The sequence below is a fragment of the Megascapheus bottae genome, chromosome 21 (assembly GCF_031878675.1).
Source record: "Megascapheus bottae isolate mThoBot1 chromosome 21, mThoBot2.hap1, whole genome shotgun sequence".
In the NCBI taxonomy this organism is placed as follows: domain Eukaryota; kingdom Metazoa; phylum Chordata; class Mammalia; order Rodentia; family Geomyidae; genus Megascapheus; species Megascapheus bottae.
In genome coordinates, this window is record NC_143529.1 from 22687017 (window position 1) to 22707664 (window position 20648).

Sequence of the window (20648 nt, forward strand, 5' to 3'; positions counted from 1 at the left end):
GTCCAGGAAGATGGGACATTGCAAGGTTAGCAATATTAAATATTAATGCTCTGGGAAATACTTTTATTAAGTGCTGCCAAATAAGGGTTGCTTTCCATTGTATCTCTGGCAATGAAACTCCGGCTTTGGAGTCTTCAATATCCTACTTGAGGATCTTTTAGCTTGGGTAAAAGCTTTGGGGGAAATTGGGAACTACAACTCCCAGAATGCCACTCCCGCTCCCCCACATCGCGTCACTTCTATTTCTTGCCAGACTATCCGCGTAAACTACAAATCCCAGAAGGCTCTGCAGCAACAGTCTCATCACTCTCATTTATTTGAAGCAGAACTTTGGTCGCATTGCCCTTTGGGAAAAGTAGTTCGGAGGCGACCGAGCCCGCTTGGCCAGGCCGTTGTAGCTAGGCCGGTGATCCGGCAGCCCCTGAATTCCAGTTCCCTTAGCAGCGCTACAGTTACAGTTTTCCCAGCTGGAAGAGAAAACTGGTCGTAAAGAGCTCCGGAGAAGCGCCTGGCCGAGGCTGCGAGGGCGTCCTGCATTCTAGACTTTGGCGGGTGAGAAAGAACTGGGAGAAAGGCGGCCGAGGAGGTGGGTCAGACCAAATGCAGCCTGGAGGCGGGGGTGGGCGGTGGGGAACTGGGAGAACCCAAGTGGGAAGCTACGGGGGCGGAGTGGGGCGGCGGCGACGGCGGCCGAGCTGGGCGCGGAAGCGGAGCGGAGCCCAGGTCCCGGATGTGCGTCTGGGCTGGGGAGCCTGTAAGGGTTGAGACTTCTCACCCATTGGTCTCCACCCTGGGAAGTTTGGGAGTGGCGGAAAAGTCGTGGCTGGGAACATACTAGAGTGTTTTACCCAGAAAGAGTTTCTGCTGGGTGCCCTTCCATAACCCCAGCCCCCCTGGTAGAAGGCGTAGCTCCTCTGAGGGGTTGGGGTGCTCTCCCTCCAGGGATCCCCCAAGCCGGGAAGGAAACCTGTGAACTCTGCATCCCCCCACCCCCCCGCACAGTCCTAGACATCTGGAACAGCTGAGGACCCTACTCTGAGCCCATCCACGGTATCTGGGCTTAGACACCTTTGTTCCTATGGTCCAGCTCATAATAAGATGTCTAGGAGCAAATTCATGGAGGGGTGGGGGGGTAAAAGTCGGGCAGAATGATTCTTATTTCCCAAATTGCCTAAGTGGCAATTCATGGCGGGGTGGGGGAGTCAGAACTGCGTTGCAATCTGAATGAATTGGTTATGGATGGCTGGTGAGCTTCCAATTGAATTTTATCCCTTTACATTTTTGTGCAGACTTGCACTTGCTAGAGTGGTGCTCTACTCCTTGATCCACAACCTTGCTGGTTGTTTTGGAGATGAGGATCAGGTAATCCCCTCTCCCCCGCCCCCCCCCCCCCAGGCTGACCTCAAACCCAAATCCTCTAGATTTTAGCCTCCTGAGTTACCATCAGGATTTCATATAAAGCGTATTGCATTGTCCCCCTTACTATTATTTTTTTTCCAAAAAAAAAAAAGGTTGCTCTGCTGTTGCATTCGTATTCAGGGACTAATTTTCTCAGACTGGGTCACATGCAGATTGACTTACCAAGGATGATCAAAGGATTAAATGCAAGGGGAAAAATTAGGGTGTAAGTCTGTGTGAGGTTAATGGTTTTTCTTTCTTTCAGGTTGGAGTCCATTTGAGCAAGTATCATGCCATGGTATGTAGTTGTTTGGTCTATTTCTATCTAATCAGCTATCCTTTCTAGTCTAAAATTGCCTTTTATTTTATTTTTTTTCTGATGAATTTAGTTTATACTGTAGAACTTTCTTGGGATCTGATAAGTTACCTTGGCATGGAGATGGGAAGAAAAAAAATAATGTAGCTGAAATACCTTATTTTTAGCTTTGAATTTGATTTATACTTTGAATTTGGATCATTATTTTAGCATATGCTGCCTGTTACCCCTGTGTGTGCACTTTCTTTTTGAGTATTAAAGATATTTAATATGCCCTTTAGTCATTCTCCTTATGTATTTCCTAGACAAAAGCTTGTTAAAAATGAAGATAGAAGCCAAGCACTGGTGGTTTGTGTCTGTAATCCTAGCTTCTTAGGAAGATGAGATCTGAGGATCACAGTTTGCAGCTAGTTCATGGGACTCTTATCTCCACTTAACCACCATAAAACTGAAAGTGGAGCATTGGTTAAAAGTGGTAGAGCTTTAAGGCTTGAGCAGAAAAGCTCAGGGACAGCACCCAGATCCTTAGTTCAAGCCCCATGACTGACCAAAACAAAAGGTAGGAGCATGATGAGTTTAATGTTTATTTCATTTGTCTTTTTTTTTTTTTTAATCTGCTACAGCTTCTGCCTAGTTCCCACTTAAGGGTTGACATTCCTGTATAGACATTTTCCTGTTACAATGTCTTTGCCCCTTACCGAGGAGCAGAAGAAGAAGATTGAAGAGAATCGACAGAAGGCTCTTGCTCGTAGAGCTGAGAAGTTATTAGCAGAGCAGCCTCTCAGCAAAGGATCCTCCACTGCTGCCAACTCTTCCCAGTCCAAGCAGGGCCCTTCTCAAAATCTTCTGAGGGAGCCTCATAAGCAAGTGGGCCATGGTGTCAGTAACTCATTTCGTGATGACCAAAGACTTCACAATTCCCATCATTTCCAGCCCAGCACATCCAGTCAGGCTGAGAGGACATGGAAGAGCCAAGAGGAGATATCTGTAGCCTGCCCTAGCCACAGCCCACCAAGCCAAACAACTCTTGGTAGGCTCTCTCCACCCTTGGCACAAAGTCCTCCCAACATCCCTAGCCAACAGCTCTTGGGATATAAGTTAGGTCAAAGTGATACTCATGCTTCAGATAAAATCAAATCAATACCTGTGGCTAACCCAACTCATGAGCCTTTGGCCAAAGCAAAGAATTCCCAGGAAACCTCTTCTTCCTCCGGACTACCTCCCAGGGATCCTGAATTTGAGGCCAAGACCGTGAAACCGTCCACCTCTGGGGAGAGCACTTTTGATACTCATAATAAGTTGGGGGGTATGATGTCCAGGATAGAAGGAAAATCCCAAGAGAAGTTGAAAGGCTCGGTCCAAAACCCAGTAAGCTGTCAGAAGGGGATGTGCATCAAGAATGGAGATCGCTTCATGGTGAAGATTGGCTACAACAAAGAACTCATAGCAGTGTTTAAGAGTTTGCCCAGCAGAAGTTATGGTAATGAGGCTTTTGTTCTGCAGATGTGTCTCTATTTTTGGAATCTCTTCTAATTGTGGTTTCTCACACATATTATGAGACTGCACTGGCACATTCTGTCCATCTAGTTACCAATTTCTTTTCTATTTTAGCTAGTGTTTCCCTTTGTAATAGTCCTTGCTTCCACCAGCTGCCATATTTTGGAGCTCTTGCTTGGCCACGGGGAGAGCAGGTGAATATTTGCTGAGAAGCCATTTCCTCTACCAGGTATTTGCACTGTAGCATTCAAGCCTAAAAATAATTATTTGAAATATATAGTTTTTCTCCAACTTTGTTTTTTCTCTATGTGTATTGGTCTTGGTGCTCAAACTTAAGGTGCTGCCCCTGAGCTTTATTTATTTATTTAATCAAGGGTAGCACTCTACCACTTGAACCAAGCTCCACTTTTGGCTTTTTGCTGGTTAGTAGAGATGACAATCTCACAGACTTTCTTGTCTAGGCAGGCTTTGAACTTCTGTCTCAGATCTCAGCCTCCTGAGTAGCTAGGATTACAGACATGAGTCATTAGCACTCAGCTTGATTTTTAAAGCAATGGAAGTGATTTGGAAAGGTTAAGTAACATGCTTTGGCTGGTAACAGCAGGATGTGGTTTATCATTTTCGTAATGCTGTGCCTGGCTGCACTGGAACATGAAGAATTTAGATTCTAGTCCTAACTCTGCTTCAGCTCACCCACCTAGTTAAATAAGGCCTATAACTTTTTTCAGGGTCTTAGTTGAATTCTACTAGAAGGCAGCAAAAGAATGATCTGTATTTGCAATTTGTCTTCTATAAGGATTGTAGGGGCTTACTGGTCTCATTTTAATCTTGACATCTAGCACTCAGTCAGAAAACAAGCTTCTATTAAGTGCCCAAGCACAGATGAAAACAAGAGTCATCAACCTTCTGTTTCATTTCAGATCCTAATGCGAAAACATGGGATTTCAGCATGACAGACTACAATGCCCTGAGTAAGTAGATTTGTCATTGGCTCCTGTGGTGGGAGATCCTGCATTAAAAGTTTTCTCTGGAGTAGGAGATGCAGTTGAGCTGGTCTCTGGCTTTACAGGTGGTGAAAACTTTCAGGGCTTCAATCCAGCACTTCTTCCCACTAAGGCTAGTGCTTCATGAGGTGATTTGGGATTGTGTTGATTGCTTGAGGACCTGTGCTTGTGCCACTCTAGCTCTTTTCCTTGGTTGAGCAGATACACAGGATATTATAGTGAGAGGCATTTGAGCAGGGACCTAGAGTACTATAGGAGCAAAGCATTTAAGTGCCATGATTGGCCTACATGTTATCTGCCACATGTACTAGGCTAATCTAACTCCTTAAGTTCTTGTTCCTTTTAAGAACCATTTTACAAATGGGGAAACTGGATCCCAGAAGGGATGAATAACTTATACAGGATTGCATAGTCAATATGTTATACAACTGGGATGCAAACCACAGACTGTATGCTTCCATTGAACTGTACCAGCTCCCATGGTGCCAGGCAGTTGTTACTTCTGCAGAAGTCAGACAGCTCGGCAGACAACACTGTTTGATAAACAAACTGCAGAGTACAGAGAGGAACTGCCCTAAGAACTAGCCTATACTGAGTGTGGTTAGCATCAGTCCTGGGTCCATCACTCTCTTCTGAGATCTTTTTCACCAGCATTTTAATTCCCTTGTCCTGGCGCCTAACATCTCTGTTAAAAACAGCCTGTGTCTTCTCACCTTCCACCTTACTAATCCTCCTAGCCCTTTCTACACCCATTCAACACACGGAAAAGATCATAGAATTCTCTGGGGTCACTAGTATAATTTCTGTGGCAAAATTTCCTGGTCTACTCCTTTGAGCTCTTCAAGAGACTGAGATCTAAGGATCCCTGTTTGAAGCCAGCTCAGGCAGGAAAATTTATGAGATTCTTTTTTTTTTTTTTTTTTTTTTTGCCAGTCCTGGGCTTGAGCTCAGGGCCTGAGCACTGTCCTTGGACTTTCTCAAGGCTAGTGCTCTACCACTTGAGCCTCAGCACCACTTCCGGCTTTTTTCTATGTATGTGGTACCGAGGAATCGAACCCGGGTCTTCATGCATGCTAGGCAAGCACTTTAACCACTAGGCCAAACTCCCAGCCCCGAGATTCTTTACCTCTAGTTAATCAGCAAAAATCTACAAGTGGAGCTGTGGCTCTAGTGGTAGAATGCTGGCCTTGAGCAAAAAAGTCATCTAGGACAGCACCGAGGCCTTGAGCTCAAGCCTTGTGAGAGGTATGTGAATGTATACATGTACATAACACATGCCCACACACATGCACATATTAATTAATGTCAATGACATCCCACAGTATGAGTGGGTCATACTTATTTAAACTATTAACTTACTATTTAATTTGCCCCAAATTTTCCTGTTTTACTGTTCTGAGGAACACTTCTGCACAAACTGATGTTTGAATTTTCAGTTGTTACTTGGCTTAAATTCCCAGAATTTGAACTACCATCATCATGCATTAGAGCTCTGGTATATATTACCAAGTGTTCCCAAAACTAGTCTAATTGGTTTTTTTTTTTCATGCTGTAACTTCTGTAAGTTTTTTTAAATATGTTTTTTATTGTTATTAATAGAAGGGTTACATTATATTTGCCAGATAGAAGGTGCATTACTTCACTAACATTGCTACCCTTTCTCATGTTTTTGTCCCCATTTCCCTGTCCCCACCCTATCCCCTCATCTTGTTTTTCCCCCTTCCCTATCCTATTTCAAATAAATAAATATATATACAATGTATCAGATAACAAGGTAAGATATTGTAACAATATGAGATAACCAAGGGACAGCAAAAGAGATGAGCAATAACATAGTACATTAAGAACAACAATCACACATTATATGGCTCTTGTTTCTATAGCCTGGAGGTCCTTTCATTTAGCCTTATCTTATATGGCCTTATGTATCCCTCTTTCTCCCTCCCCCCTCCCCTCCCCCCCACCCCCTTTCTTTCTTGAGACAAGCTTCTTACTGTTTCCCAGGCTAGTCTCCAACTTTTAGGGTCAAATGATCCTCCTACCTCAGCCTCTCAAGTAGCTGGGACTATGGGCACATATCACCCTTCTCAGTACATGCAGTTTGTATTGAAGGTTACAAAGCTCCAGTTAAAGAACGTTTACCAGCCTTTGTAATCAAATAGTGCCTTTTCTCACCAAGCTGCCAGACTAATTCCTCCTTGACCCTGTCTCTACCTTACTTTTCTCCTGTCCCTAATGCCTGCCTGACTGCTCGAGCATGCCAGCCCACGCTAGGTGAAAGTTGTCTATTGTTGTCCATATTGCCATTCTTGTCCTTCTGTTCTTCCATAGTGAAAGCAGCTGAACATCTTCCCACAGTCACCCTTCAGCCACTGGAAGAGGTTGACAACAGCATTCGGGGACAGACCAGTCTGCCTTCTGCTCCATCCCTAGCCTTTGTCAAAGGAAGATGCATACTCATTTCCCGGGCCCGCTTTGAGGTAGACATCGGGTATTCAGAAGAGCTGATCAGGCTGTTCCAGCAGATGAATTCCAGACTATATGGCAAGTAATTGGTCTCTGTGTGATTCTCAGGATGTGTAGGGAGAGGTCTGTGGTCTCAGTGATTCTTGTCATATTGTAATATTCTCATATTGTAGGAACATGACACCTGAATCGTACCAAAGGGTGAACATGTAGTAAGAGCTATTTTATCTTTTCTCAAAGAGAAGGCCCCATGATTTTTCCTAGTGCCTGGACATTGTTGTCTTAGTAAAAAGTAATCACTGCTTTGGCTGTTTAAATCTCTCAGCTTTAGCAGAGTAGACAAGCAGTGGTTTTCTTAAGAAAGAAATGTCTTTGTTAAAGCATAGGTTACTGAGCCCGCTTTCTGATTCTGAAACTTTTGTTTCTAAACAAGTTCCCTGGTATTGTGGCTTCTGCTGCTCCTGACTGGGTACCATAGTTGCAGGGCCTGAGATGCTATGGGGTCTGCACTCTGGCTGCTTTCGTTAGTTTCTCTGGCCTGCTACAAAAACACTGATGCCTGGTTCCTACTCAATCTTCAGTTGAGCCTCAAATTTCTGATTTGGCCAGTGGGCAAACCAGAACTACTCTTCCTTCTGTATGTGTGTGCATGTGCGTGTGTGTGAGTGTGTGTGTGTGTGTGTGTGTGAATTTCTTCAAAAGCCAATCAGCCAGAATAAGGGGGCAGAAACAGCTTCAGAATCAACAGTTCAGAATAAACTTCTGAACTTCATCCTGAATTTTGTCCTCAGCTAAAAAATGGATGTGAGGGGTGGTCCAGGAGTTTGGCCTAGTGGTAGAGTGCTTGCCTAGCATGCATGAAGCCCTGGGTTTGGTTCCTCAATACCGAGGCTCAAGTGGTAGAGCTCTAGCCTTGTGAAATCCCAAGGACAGTGCTCAGGCCCTGAATTCAAGGCCCAAGACTGGCAAAAAAAAAAAAAAAAAGTGAAAGCAGTTTGGACTGGACGCTGGTATCTCATGCCTGTAATTTTAGCTGTTCATGAGGCTGAGATCTGAGGATCATGGTTCAAAGCCACGAAAGTCTGTGAGACTCTTATCTCCAATTGACCAACAAAAATCACCACCAAAGTGGCGCTGTGGCTCAAGTGGTAGCGCAAGCACTAGCCTTGAGCTGAAGAGCTCAGGGCAGTGCTCAGAAAGAAAATGAAAAAAGGATCGATGTGACTTATCAATCCATGTTTTCCCATTCTTGAATGAATTCCAGTGTTTTCCTTAGGTAAATAGAAAGCAAGCCATCAATATGGCCTGCCCTTAGGAGCTCCCATTCAGCTTGGGAGATGTCCCTGCAGAATCACTGCTCCTCATGGGCTTTTTTAGGAACCTGGGCTACTTCGGAGAGTGGGTGACGCCCCTGAGCCAGGTGAGTTTAACTGATGAACGTGGGCTGCTCTGCAAGGTTGAGGTGAGGTAGTCGAGGCCTCCCTGGTTAGGAAATGGATGTTCACCAGAGGCCTAGGACTCTCCGCTCCTCACACCCTCCAGTGTTTGGCTTCAGCGCATCTCTCTGCATCTCTCAGCAGTGTGAAATCATACTCCCAACCTGACATGTTATCAGGAGAGTGGTTATGGCTAAAACACCCAATCCTTCCACAGACTTCCAAAATCCATGACCTGGTTCTCTGCTGTAGTGACGACTCACAGATTTTCCTTCTTGCCACTCTGTTGTTGTCAAAAAAAGATATCCTGTGCTGTCCTTACCTTCCAGGGAACATCTTTTTTTTTTGTGGGTCATGGAGCTTGAACTTGGCCTAAGCGCTGTCCCTGAGCAATTCAGCTCAATGCTGCTTCCCTACCCCTGGGCCTGGGTGCTGTCTCTGAGCTCTTCAGCTCAACACTACTGCCCTACTCTTAAGCCAACCCCTACTTTTCATTTTCTAGAGGTTAATTGGAGATAAGAGTCTCAGGTCCTTTTGTGGCAGGGCTGGCTTTGAACCTTGATCCTTAGATCTCAGCCTCCTGAGTAGCTAGGATTACAGGTGTGAGCCACCACGCCAAGCTCACTTTTTTTTTTTTTTTTTTTTTTTTTGGTCTAGAGAATTGTTAGCAAGTTGTTAGCAAGCTTTCTTGATTTTGAGAGGGTGGATTAGTACAAAAACTCCTCTCCTTAAATCACTAGCCACTGCTGGGTAGTAAGATGGTCACCCTTCTTAGTTAATATTATGTATAATTTATGTTGTGCTGTGCCAATTAGCACAGCACAATCATAGTATAAGTAGTTCATAAGTTACAAGCATTTTACATTTAAATTTTATGTAATTCTCTCAGTAACCTGGTAGCATCTTCATTCCATTTTTTTTTTTTTTCAGTCCTGAGGCTTGAATTCAGAGCCTGGGCATTGTCCATGAGCCTCTTTGTGCTCAAGGCTAGCATTCTACCACTTGGAGCCACAGTAACACTTTTAGCTTTTTCTGAGTAGTTTGTTGGAAATAAGAGTCTTACAGAGGGGGGCAGGGACGAGGACAAAAACAGGAGAAGAGGTATCAATGTGCAAGAAGTAATGCACCTACTACCTGATGAATATAATTGTAACCCCTCTATACATTACCCTGACAATTAAAAAAAAAAAAAAAGAGTCTCACAGCTGGCCAGTGGTGGCTCATGCCAGTAATCCTAGCTACTCAGGAGGCTGAGATCTGAGGATCGAGGTTCAAAGCCAGCCAGAGCTCTAAAAAGTCCGTGAGACCTTTATTTCTAATTAATCACCAGAAAACTAGAAGTGGCCCTGGAGTTCAAAGAGTAGGGCAGTATATAGCCTTGAGCTGAAGAGGTCAGGGACAGCATCCAGGCCGAGTTCAAGTCCCACAACCGGAAAAACAGTCTAACCTGTCCAGGGTCTCCAGGCTAGTAGGAAGTGGAGGTGGGATTTCAGAGTAAGTGAATTGAACTGTTTTGACCCTGTGCCGATCATTTCCTATGTGTGAAATGCAGCTGGTAACAGAGAGCCCCTCGTAGAGCTATGAGTTGCAGATCTCATAAGTCTCTGCTCTAGGGATGCACCAGGCCTGGCTTGAAGTAGGTGCTGAGCACCTGTGAGCTGCAGTTGACACCCAGGCATTTCTGACCTGGGTCCTATGGCACCTTTTATCAGCCCTGTGTACTGTGGATGTACTGTGGATCAGCCCTGTGTACTGTGGATGTCGTGAGGACAAGTCTTTTAATTTTATATCCTCATCAAGCATAAGACCAGCCATGCCCTCAGAGCATTTGCAGGTTTGGAAGTCATGGAACAAGTAAGGAGTGTGTGATGCAGTGGGAGGGCTTGCTGCTGTTTGCTTACTGCTCTCTTCTCTTTTTGCAGATGTCAAGACCAGGAAGTGGAACTTTCTCTTGGAAGATTACAATAAACTAAGTGAGAAGCCTTTCGCTGATTTTTTTTTTTTTAATCTTGCTGTTGCTATGCTTTTAGAGTCTGTCTTAACTGTAATGTTTTTGAAGTTTCCTCCCTGCTGCTGCTGTCATTCAGATGCTTAAGAAGTACATATGTAAAGGTGGGTTTTTGGTCAGCATTGTCCAGAGCTACCCAATGCAGAGTGGCTTTGTGATGGTCTGTAATAATGTGGAACCCTCTGTTCTCAAGGGTGAAATGATGCTTATTACATCCCAGGGCCTTGGAAACCATTCCAGGTTGGAATTGTGGGAGGTGGATGTGGGAAATGGGAGACACATTGGGATTGATTAGCTCAGAGGGGAACTAGATGACTTCTAGGAACAAGCTCTCTGTCTACTTGTAGAACCACTTGATCAAGAAGGTAGCCAAGTCTCAGTGGTTCTGGGATTCACTGTGGGTCCAGTTCTGTGAGATACAGATGTCTAGGCCAGAAACATAAGCATTGTAACAGGTGCTTTACAGGCTGCCCAAAGGAAGAGGATGTGTGTACAGGGGTCCTAACTACAGGAGGATTTAGATTATCATGTTTCTTGGGTGTGCTCTGCTTAGATGGGACTGTAAGTTCTAATGTGTCTAATGTATTCCAAGACATGGTCTTAGCCTGTCTTCTAAGCTGTGGTGATTGTGGGTGTTCACCTGGCCCAGCTCATGTTCCCCACCTGACACTGGTGGGCTAGTCAGGCCTCCCAGACAGTGGCAGGGGTGGTGTGTTGAGACCAGTCAGCCAGCAGAGACCCGACCTTGTCCTGGGAGGTAGGAGCCACTAACCTACTTGCCCATCCAGCTAAGGCTTTTAGGAAAAGGGAAATGCTGGCTTCCTTGCCTTAGTCTCCTGCTTATATGACTGACTACGTGATATCCAGTAGTTTTCCTTGAGAAAAGACTTGCTATAATCTACATTTTTAAGTTTGAAAATGTAGTGATGCTATTTATTGTCAGGAAAAGCTTGACTCAAAACACAAAGTACAGTTAGTGTTGATCTGAAGCTCCCTGGCTGCTACTATTTGCAGTTTGTGATTTTTTTTGTAAAAACTGTTTTGTTTTGTTTTTTTTTTGGCAGTGGGCAGAGGTCGGGTGGGGGTAGGGGGCCCAGTACTGGTCCTGGGGCTTGAACTCATAGCCTGGGTGCTTCACCTGGGTGTTTTTACTCAAAGTTAGGGCTTTACCACTTGAGCCACAGCTCTGCTTCTGGCTTTTTTTTGGGAGATAGAGTTTCACTGACTTTCCTATCAGGGCTGGCTTCGAACTGTGATCCTCAGATCTCAGCTTCCTGAGTAGCTGGGGGGATTACAGGAATGAGCCATCAGCGCCCAGCTAAAATTGTATTTTTTATGAGAAATAGGAGTTAGTTCTTTCCATTTACATCATTGCCTTTTTTTTTTTAATTGTAAAGACTTTGGCTTTTGGAATGACAAAAGGCTTAGCGCAACTAGTAGATGGCTGTAATGGTAGAAAACAATGATTCGTGACTCACAGTATTATGTGATAGTCTCTAGTTAGTGTGTAGACCAGAGGCTGTAAAATCACTAATGAACTCAATGGCTTCTTTACCCAGGGAAAAATGCACATAATGAGTACTCATTATGTTTACATTTGACATTAATAATTCCATGGAGTCTAGATTTAGAGCTTTTACAGGCTTTTTCCTCATTACAGTGTCTCCTAGAAGGTAAGATGGAACCGCCCCATTTTTGCAGATGGATAAAAGCTTGGGCCTGGGAGTAGGGGAGGAAAGAGCTACTTTCCTTTTTGGAAATATTGCAGGGCCACAATGTAATCAGTGACCCTCACATTGCTGTCTGCATTAGTAACATGACCCATTATGAAATTTAGTAACATGACCCATTATGAGATTGAGAAGCCAGCTATCCTGAACTAAGAAACTGAGAAAGGAAGGCATTGCAGAATACAGCGCAGATCCCAATTCAGTTCTGATTCTCCCTTTAACGCTGTCAGCCTGCGGACTGTGCACTCTCCTCATGCTGAGGTTCCCTTCCTTGTGTGTGAAATTAGATTACTGACCCTGAGCTACTGAGCTTGTGCATTGGAAACGAATTAAGAAATAGCAATTAGGCCTGAGACTATGGGTTCTTATCTGTAATGTGGTGAGAGTTACTTTCTCCAGAAAAGTGAATCTAAGAGCTTCCTTCTCTTTTCAAGTGACTTGAGGCCTTCTGCCTATAGTAAAATTGGCATGAAGCCTTTTGTTTTCTCCTGGCTGTCACAGTCCAGAAGGGTTCTCCGTGATCTTGTCTTGTCAGCTGCTATTTGAAAACATTAGCTTCTCCCAGCTGTGTGGCTCGTAGCATTCTGCCAAAGATCTTTTTACAGAAATGACTTCTAAATGACTCATGAAGCCAGACATGCCTGTCATTTCCCACCACCAGGGAGAGGACTGTAGAGACAGCCATTGGCCAAGGATGGTGGTGGTCTCAGAAACATACCCAGTGGATAAACTAGTAGCATAGGATTTTGGAAGCAGTAGCTAATAGGAGACAAAGTGGTGGGTATTTTTCTTCCCTTTTGAGTGGCTGAAAGAACCTGGCTGGCATAAAGTACTATATTTCACACCACTGGGATCGCCATCCCTTAGCTTTCTTTGGGTATTCATGTTCTGAAGATGACTAGGATTAAAATGAGCACAGTTGTTTTCAAGTACACAGAGTATTCAGCCTCCTGAAATGCACAGACATCCTCATGTTCAGATTTAATTTGGAGGTATGAAAGCATATTCTTCCAATAACACGGACATCCTATTTTATATTAAAGCCATCAACCTTACCTGGAAACTTTCCAGAAATAACTGGTACTTCTATTCAGTGAAGGGCAGAAATAGATTTAAATATATTACCAATACCATGCAATTGAAGGTGACTGTGGGTGATGTTGCCCCACATATTCCCATTGGCATTTGTCCTGCTAACAACCTGATGGTATGGCCGAGAGCCCTTGGGCTCTCTACAGAGGATGTTAAGAAAACATGATCATGTGTGACTATAGCAAATAGAGCCAACAACCCAAGGATTTCAAGTAATGCTAGGTAGGCATGAAATAGGTCTAGTTTCTCTGTTTGGTTTCTTTTCTGGATACCTGAGGACAGCAAGCCCCTTGGTGGGTTACAGCAAGCCTCTTGGTGGGTTACTGTGACCCCTTGGAAAAGGAAAAGAAAAAAAATAATTGAATATTTGTAAATAATGCTTACTTTTCTTAGTTTTTTTTTTTTTTTTTTTTTTTTTTTTTTTTTTTTTTTTTTTTTTTTTGCCAGTCCAGGGCTTGAGCTCAGGGCCTGAGCACTGTCCTTGGACTTTGTCAAGGCTAGAGCTCTACCACTTGAGCCTCAGCACCACTTCTGGCTTTTTTCTATGTATGTGGTACCAAGGAATCAAACCTGGGTCTTCATGCATGCTAGGCAAGCACTTTAACCACTAGGCCAAACTCCCGGCCCCTAGTTTTTTTTTCTTTTTTTAGTAGAAAAATGATAAAAAGAGAAACGCCATAGGATTTCCTAGGCTGTGATTAGTGATTTAATGTGTTTGTCTAATGTTTTAATGTCAGAAGATTCATTTTGTTTCTCTGTTGAATAAACGTGGGTTTTTTTTTTCTTCTTTTAATTTTTTTTTTTTTTTTTTTTTTTTTGTGGGTCATGGGGCTTGAACTCACCTTAGACGCTGTCCCTGAGCTCTTCAGCTCAAGGCTACCACCCTACCCTTGAGCCAAGCCCCACTTCCCTTTTCTGGAGGTTAATTGGAAGAAAGTCTCAGGTCCTTTTGTGCCCTGGCTGGCTTTGAACCTTGATCCTCAGATCTTAGCCTCCTGAGTAGCTAGGTTTACAGGTATGAGTCACGGCGCCCAGCTACTTCTTTTAATTTTGAAATCAGGTGAAACAACTCTTTCAGTTACAATTAATTTGCTTTAATTTCTATGTATTTAATTTTTGTGTCATTTTCTTTTTATTGGGTTAAAATTGCTCTGCCTAGAAGAGATTTCTTCATGTATGATATAAGGATTTCGAACCCGATCATTTAGAAGGAAAAAAAAGGGGGGTGGCAAACAGAAGGAGTCTGAGTAATGGTCACTCTGAGTAATAGTGGTTTTAAGCTTAACTTAAAGTGCTTGGGAATAAACCTCAGTATCTTATATCTGTTTAGCATTAATTCTTTTTTTTTTTTTGCCAGTCCTGGGCCATGAACTCAGGGCCTGAGCACTGTCCTTGGACTTTTTCAAGGCTAGAGCTCTACCACTTGAGCCTCAGCATCACTTCTGGCTTTTTTTTTCTATGTATGTGGTACCAAGGAATTGAACCCGGGTCTTCGTGCATGCTAGGCAAGCACTCTACCACTAGGCTAAACTCCAAGCCCTGTTTAGCATTAATTCTTGCCTCTGAGCTACAACCCTTAGTCCAGTGAAATAGTTGGCCACGTGGTGAATACATAAGGTTTGTGGACCATGCAGTCTCAGAACCAACTACTCCACTCTGCAGTTGTTGTGTGAAAGTAACCATAGACAAATCATAATGAATGGCATGGTTGTGTTCCAATAAGACTTTTCTTAAAAGAAAAACAAGCTGGGCACCAGTGGCTCATGCTTGTAATCCTAGTTACTCAGGAGATCTGAGGATCAAGGTTCAAAGCCAGCACAAGCAGGAAAGTCCATGAAATCTTCAGTAAATTACTCAAAACGCTAGAAGTGGCACTGTGGCTTAAGTGGTAGAGCATTAATGTTGAGCACAAAATAGCTCAGGGACAGTGCCCAGGCCCTGAGTTCAAGCCCCAGGAATGAGGGGAAAAAAAGAAAAGAAAAATAAGGGACAAGCTGATGTGGCCCATGGGCTGATCCCTGCCTTGGAAATTAAACTTGAGCTATTAAATTGCCTCCAGACCATTGCATATTTGACCTGCTTCACCACAGAGAGCACTAGTGTAAAACGCAAAAATACATTCTTATAACTTTGTGGCCTTCATGCAGACTCGGCATTTTGATCTTCCGGTTTGTAAGTAGCACTGTTCTGCCCATCCTTCCCTCCCCACCCCCCCGCCCACCATTTCCTGCGGTCTTGGTGCTTGAACTCAGGGCCTAGACACTGTCCTTACTCAAGGCTAGTGCTCTACTACTTGAGTCACAGCTCCATTTGGTGGTTAATTGATAATCTGATGGACTTTCCTGCCCAGGCTAGCTTCAAACTGCAATCCTCAGATCTCAGCCTCAGCTAGGGTTATAGGCAATAGACACCAGTGCCTGGCTACAATTTTTTTTTTTTGTATTATTTTAGGTTAAAAAAAAATCAATCACCTTTGGGGCCTAGTGGCTCACATCTGTAATCCTAGCTACTCAGGAGGCTGAGATCTGAGAATAATGGTTCAAAGCCAGGTCTGGTCACAAAGTCTCTGAAACTCTTCTTTCCAGTTAACCACCAGAAAATGGGAAGTGGTGCTGTGGCTCAACATGGTAGAGCACTGGCCTTGAGCTGAAGAGGTCTGGGACAGTGCCTAGGACCTGAGTTCAAGCCCCATGATTGACAAAAGAAAAAGAAAAAATTAGACACAGAGACACTTTTTAGTTCTTTGCAGCATCTGTGTAGTGTGCCAATCATTTTGACATACTTGTAGAAACCCGGGAATAGCGAGAACTCATTGTGTGGGTTTATGTGCTCTGCTAGGTCACCATTATCAGCCCCGGTGTGCACTGTGATTAGCCTTCTTGAAAAGGCGTGTAGAATACTTCCACAGCCTGAACTGTATATACCAAACCCATTTACCTCATCCCAGAGCTTTTGGGCATTGCCACTGCCTCACACGCCTCTGTTCTTTGTAGTCGCAGAGGTGCGCCACCTCCCTCAAGTTCAGTTGGATCCTCTGCCCAAGACCATCACCCTGGCATTTGCCTCTCAGCTGGAGAAGACATCTCTCCGTCCCACAGCAGACATCCCAGAGGCTGACCTTTCTGGAGTGGATGCCAAGCTTGTGTCTAATCTGATGCCTTTTCAGAGAGCTGGAGTTAAGTAAGTTCTTGAACTTCTTTTTGCTTTCCTTTGTTTGAGTTTCATCACTCCACAGGCTGGATTCAAAGCTTCTTTTGTGAACTCTCATCTGGCATGGATGGCTAGAAGTGTCTAGGCTCCAAAACTGCCAGGTGTCCTTTTACTGAAATCTTATTGTAGCCATTGATCTCAGTTTCCATGAGTCAACTAAACTCTGGACTGTAGGTGTGCAAAAGCTAGGAATGATATGTACATGAACAGAAAATCCAGGATCTTTAAGATCTCATCAGCATTTTCTGTCCCCTTTTCAGGGTTGTGTTCTTCTTGGTTTGCTGTCTTCTAGGTGCTCCTCCATGCAACAGTTAGGGTTGCATTCCATTAGCTGAGCAACTCAGCCCAAGCTGACAGGTCTGACCTGCTGTGGCTTAAGACTGGTGGTTATGCCATGCTAGTCATGTGCCTTAGAAGGTTTGAAGTTTTGTCAGTGAGACCCAGAGATAGACCTGTCACTAGAGCCAGAGGAAGGATCCATTCCATCCAAACTATGAAGACTGATAATAACTCATTAAAAGAATGTTCTTAGTATAGAAAGAAAAAGGATAAAATTCATGCCCTAATCTATCTTACTTTTTCTTAGAGATGCTGAGAGGCAAAATGACAGGTGTGTACTGAGCTTTGTTATGAAAATATAGGAGTTGAATTGAAGGAGCAGGAAGAAAGTCTTGGTGATCTGTCCAGAATATTGAGTTAGAGCTGTTGGCAGAGTGTGGCTGGACATCGAACCCCAGGCTACTTATTTTTAATTCCATATTGTTACTGTATCTGACTTCGTTACCTGGTGTATTGTATATACCTTTATTTGTTCATTTGAAATAGGAAAGGGAAGGCGGGAAAACAAGATGATTGGGGGAGTGAAATGGAAATGGAAACAAAAACATGAGAAGGAGTATCAGTGTGTGAGAAGTAATACACCTACTACTTGATGAATGTAACTGTAACTCCTCCATACATTATCCCAACAATAAAAAAAAAAAGAACCCCAAGCTAAGCAAGGAACTTCAGTTGTCAGTGAGACTGGCAGACTGGGCTCCTGACCTGCCTGGAGCCTAGAGTAGTGTTGTGGCAAAAGTCTGGCTACTATTGTGGTGTGATTTTTATTTCTGTGTGTTGTTTGGGCCTTGCCACACTTTCCATTCTCATGACCCTTGTGTATACAACCATTTCCTCCTCCTTTTCCCCAGCTTCCATCTTCCTCAGATAGCATACTTTACAGAACTTCACCTGTTGAGATGTTTTTTGGGCCTCAGCTTCAGGCTGAGGCTCAGTGTGATTTATTCCTGTGAATAATTTTTTTTTTCTTCCTGTGGCTTCTTCACTAAAGCAGAGACAATTGCCCAGCCTCACACTCTGGTTTTCAACTTCTTGTCTATGGTAGCCAAACTTTTCATGCTCTGGTAGAAATTGCTAGATCCACATGGTCAATGCTGGTATTACCAGTTCACCCCACGGCACTGAAGACACTGTGTGGGACATACCCCAGGCCAATATGACTACAGCCGTAGCAGCGGGACTAGAGCATCGCGACCTGTTTTCATCTCTTTCTCTCTCTGAAGCTGTAGCTGATGTTCTCATAGCCTTTCTTCTAATATTGGTAATTAACTCTAGTTAGTTTACTTTTAGCTTCTGAAAGTAGAGAGGCTTAGTATTAAAGAAAGGGAGATATTCCCTATTTTTTAAAGTAAGAATTGGATGCATTTTCAGACCTATGGAATAGAACTTTTAGATGCATCAGCTTCTTCTAATGGCTAAATTATTCTGTTCGGCAAAATAAGGGCGATTGAGGTTTAAATCTGTGGTTTCTGAAGCGTTGTTTTCCTTTCATACCAAACTATAGAAAAATGTGCTTAACTGTGTTCATTTTATTCCTACCTTTTCTTTGTTGCCTTTGTTTTCCCAGCCCCCTTAGCTGGGCACCTTAATACAGGGAAAAGGGAAAGAACATGAAATTCAGGGGTCCATTCTCCTTTAAGAAGTCCAAATGAGCCAAGCCATCTGGAACTTATGGACAGCAAAGGAAAGGACACTTCGAAGGGTTGGGGTTTGCATGGATTTTGTTGGGTGCTTCCTGTCCTACCTTGTCACCAATTCTACATATCAGGAAGTGTAGTAAGACATGAATCTGCCAGGCGCTGGTGGCTCATGCCTGTAACCCTAGCTACTCGGAGGCTGAGATCTGAGGATCACGGTTCAAAGCCAGCCGGGGTACGAAAGTCTATGAGACTCTGATCTCCAATGAACCACCAGAAAACCTGTGGCTCTGTGGCTCACAGTGATAGAGTGCTATCTTTGAGCTGAAGAGCTTAGGGACAATGTCTAGACCCAGAGTTCAAGCCCCACAATTGGCCAAAAAAAAAAAAAGAAAGCCATGAATCTTCTCATACCTGCCTCCCCTCCCCTATTCATCTGTACTATGGGTAGAACTGTCTAAAAGAGTTCCTGGAGGCAGGTATGCAGTGGGGTCCTCCTTGCTCAGAGGAGGAAAGTATCTCCCTACTAGGCTCCTGCCTTCCCTGGGGAGGAGGGTACAACAGCCAGGGGAGAGGATGCCTTCTCTCAGTGTGGCTGATGTGACTGGTGGAAGAATGTCCTGTGACTCTTACGACATGACACCTGTGGCCTGCATGGTGCTGGGGGTGCTGCCTCTGGTCTCCAGAGTTCGGCTCTTCTTTTTCCATCTTAGGAAATAAGATTTCCAGGCCAACAGAATTCTAGTAGGCCCTTACAAGCTGCTGATTAAAAGAGTTGACTTTCTGAGTTGGAAGGAAAAAAAAAGAGCTCTTCCATAGGCTTATCCCCAGGGTTCTGAACAGAAATTAGTTAAAAAAGACGCACTTCTTGGAGCAGGGAAGCAGATGCCTGCCACCCTGGTTCGTTTTAGCATCACAGTGGTAATATCCTACAACTGAAGCAAGCCATTTTACTGTGTGTGTCCTGGTTATTTCTCACTTTGTGTGTGATGATTGTTATAATAGAAATACTTCCTAGTACTTACGAAGGGACTACAAACCATTTTAAGTGCTTTTGTGTTTTCATTAACTGCTCTGTGGGGTAGGTATTGCTATTATTTTTATCTCATTTCCCAAGGATATGAAAGGTATATGTACCTTTATGGTAAAATTAGGATCCCACCCAAACCAGTCTGGTTCCAGAATAGTGGGCTCCAGCCTCATCTGCACACTATTAGCAAGGTTTAGTGCACGTAAGGGCTATGGGCTCCTGGAAGCTGCCAGTTCCTGAAAAATCCATTCAAAGCTAAGACCATGCTTCCTCTTAGATACAGGGGCTCCTATCATTCCATTTTCTCCAGCATTTTCTGCCAACTCTGCTGTATTCCTTTATGTATGCACAGTGCACTCTGATCTTCTAAATATTGTCCTCTAACACCACCAGCTCTGCTTTCTTTTTGTTCTCCCCGGGCATATTCTTCAAGTGAACCATAGCCCCAGTTATGCACAGCTCATCACGACCTGCTGTGTGTTCCCCTGGGCTGCTTGCACTTGGTTCTGGCTGATGTTTCTTACTGAAATGTCCTCCCTCTACTCTCATGACCCAGTTGCCCTCTAGAGCTCCCTGCATTGGAATTTCCATTCCATATCTTTCCTATCTTGAATGTCTCTCATTTCCTTTTATTCTGCACTCCTACTTGGCTCCCTTCCAGTCCTCTTTAAGGAAGAGTTTTGCAGTGAAAAGGGCCCATGCTAGCTAGTGTAACAGCCAGCATTGAATGGTGCCCCTTCACTCTGCGAGAGGCCAGGCTATCTAAAATGGATGGGTCAGAGTTTACTGTGCTACTCATTTTCCCTGTCTGCTTGCAGTTTTGCCATAGCGAAAAGAGGCCGCCTGCTGCTTGCTGATGACATGGGCCTGGGGAAGACCATCCAAGCCATCTGCATAGCGGCCTTTTACCGGAAGGAGTGGCCACTCCTGGTGGTGGTCCCTTCCTCCGTGCGCTTCACCTGGGAACAGGTAGGTTCTCTTAGGTTTGGAATCCTCACAGTTTGAGTATCAGAATAACACTTTGAACACAAGGCTTGGGATATTGAAAGGCAGGGAGAGAAATGAACTGGTCCCTCGGGGTAGTTTTCTGAGTTAGAGTCAAGTTATACCTACATGGAAGAAAGCCAAAAAGTCACTGGCTTAGTGACATCTGCCAGTACCTCAGCAGATATTTGCAGCACCTCTGGTCCCTGGGAATAATGCCTTCTGTCTGTAGCACATTTCATATGTTCACGTCCTTTATCTCTCTTAATCCCATGACACCACAGACAGCAATTTCCTTTACACTTGAGGAAATTGACTTTCACAGAGGAAGAGTATTGTACCTCCGGCTAAGGGGAGCAAACCAGGAGAGAACGTGGTATGGTAATATGTTCACTGCCACCAGGATAACCAAATGGAAGACCTGATATGCACATTGTAAGCCAACTCAATGAAACAGGAAGGCCTAACTCATCATGTAGAGCTCTATCTATCTTTGAAACA

At 44.0% G+C, this 20648-nt stretch overlaps 1 protein-coding gene across 4 annotated transcripts in view; it reads left to right on the plus strand.

The window, feature by feature from the left end:
* The first annotated feature begins 356 nt into the window (after window positions 1-356).
* The window catches only part of Smarcal1 (SNF2 related chromatin remodeling annealing helicase 1), a 60646-nt gene continuing 40354 nt past the window's right edge, over window positions 357-20648 (plus strand). For 2 of the 4 annotated variants that reach the window (XM_090354780.1, XM_090354776.1), the window contains exons 1-8: window positions 357-586; window positions 1664-1696; window positions 2338-3194; window positions 4132-4182; window positions 6547-6759; window positions 10040-10090; window positions 15941-16127; window positions 19982-20132. In XM_090354780.1, coding sequence (XP_090210906.1) covers window positions 2396-3194; window positions 4132-4182; window positions 6547-6759; window positions 10040-10090; window positions 15941-16127; window positions 19982-20132 — 1452 coding nt within the window. In that variant the 5' untranslated portion in view covers window positions 357-586; window positions 1664-1696; window positions 2338-2395. Of the gene's footprint in view, window positions 587-1293; window positions 1363-1663; window positions 1697-2337; window positions 3195-4131; window positions 4183-6546; window positions 6760-10039; window positions 10091-15940; window positions 16128-19981; window positions 20133-20648 lie in introns of those variants that run through there. The other 2 variants (XM_090354778.1, XM_090354779.1) reach the window with 2 other exon arrangements.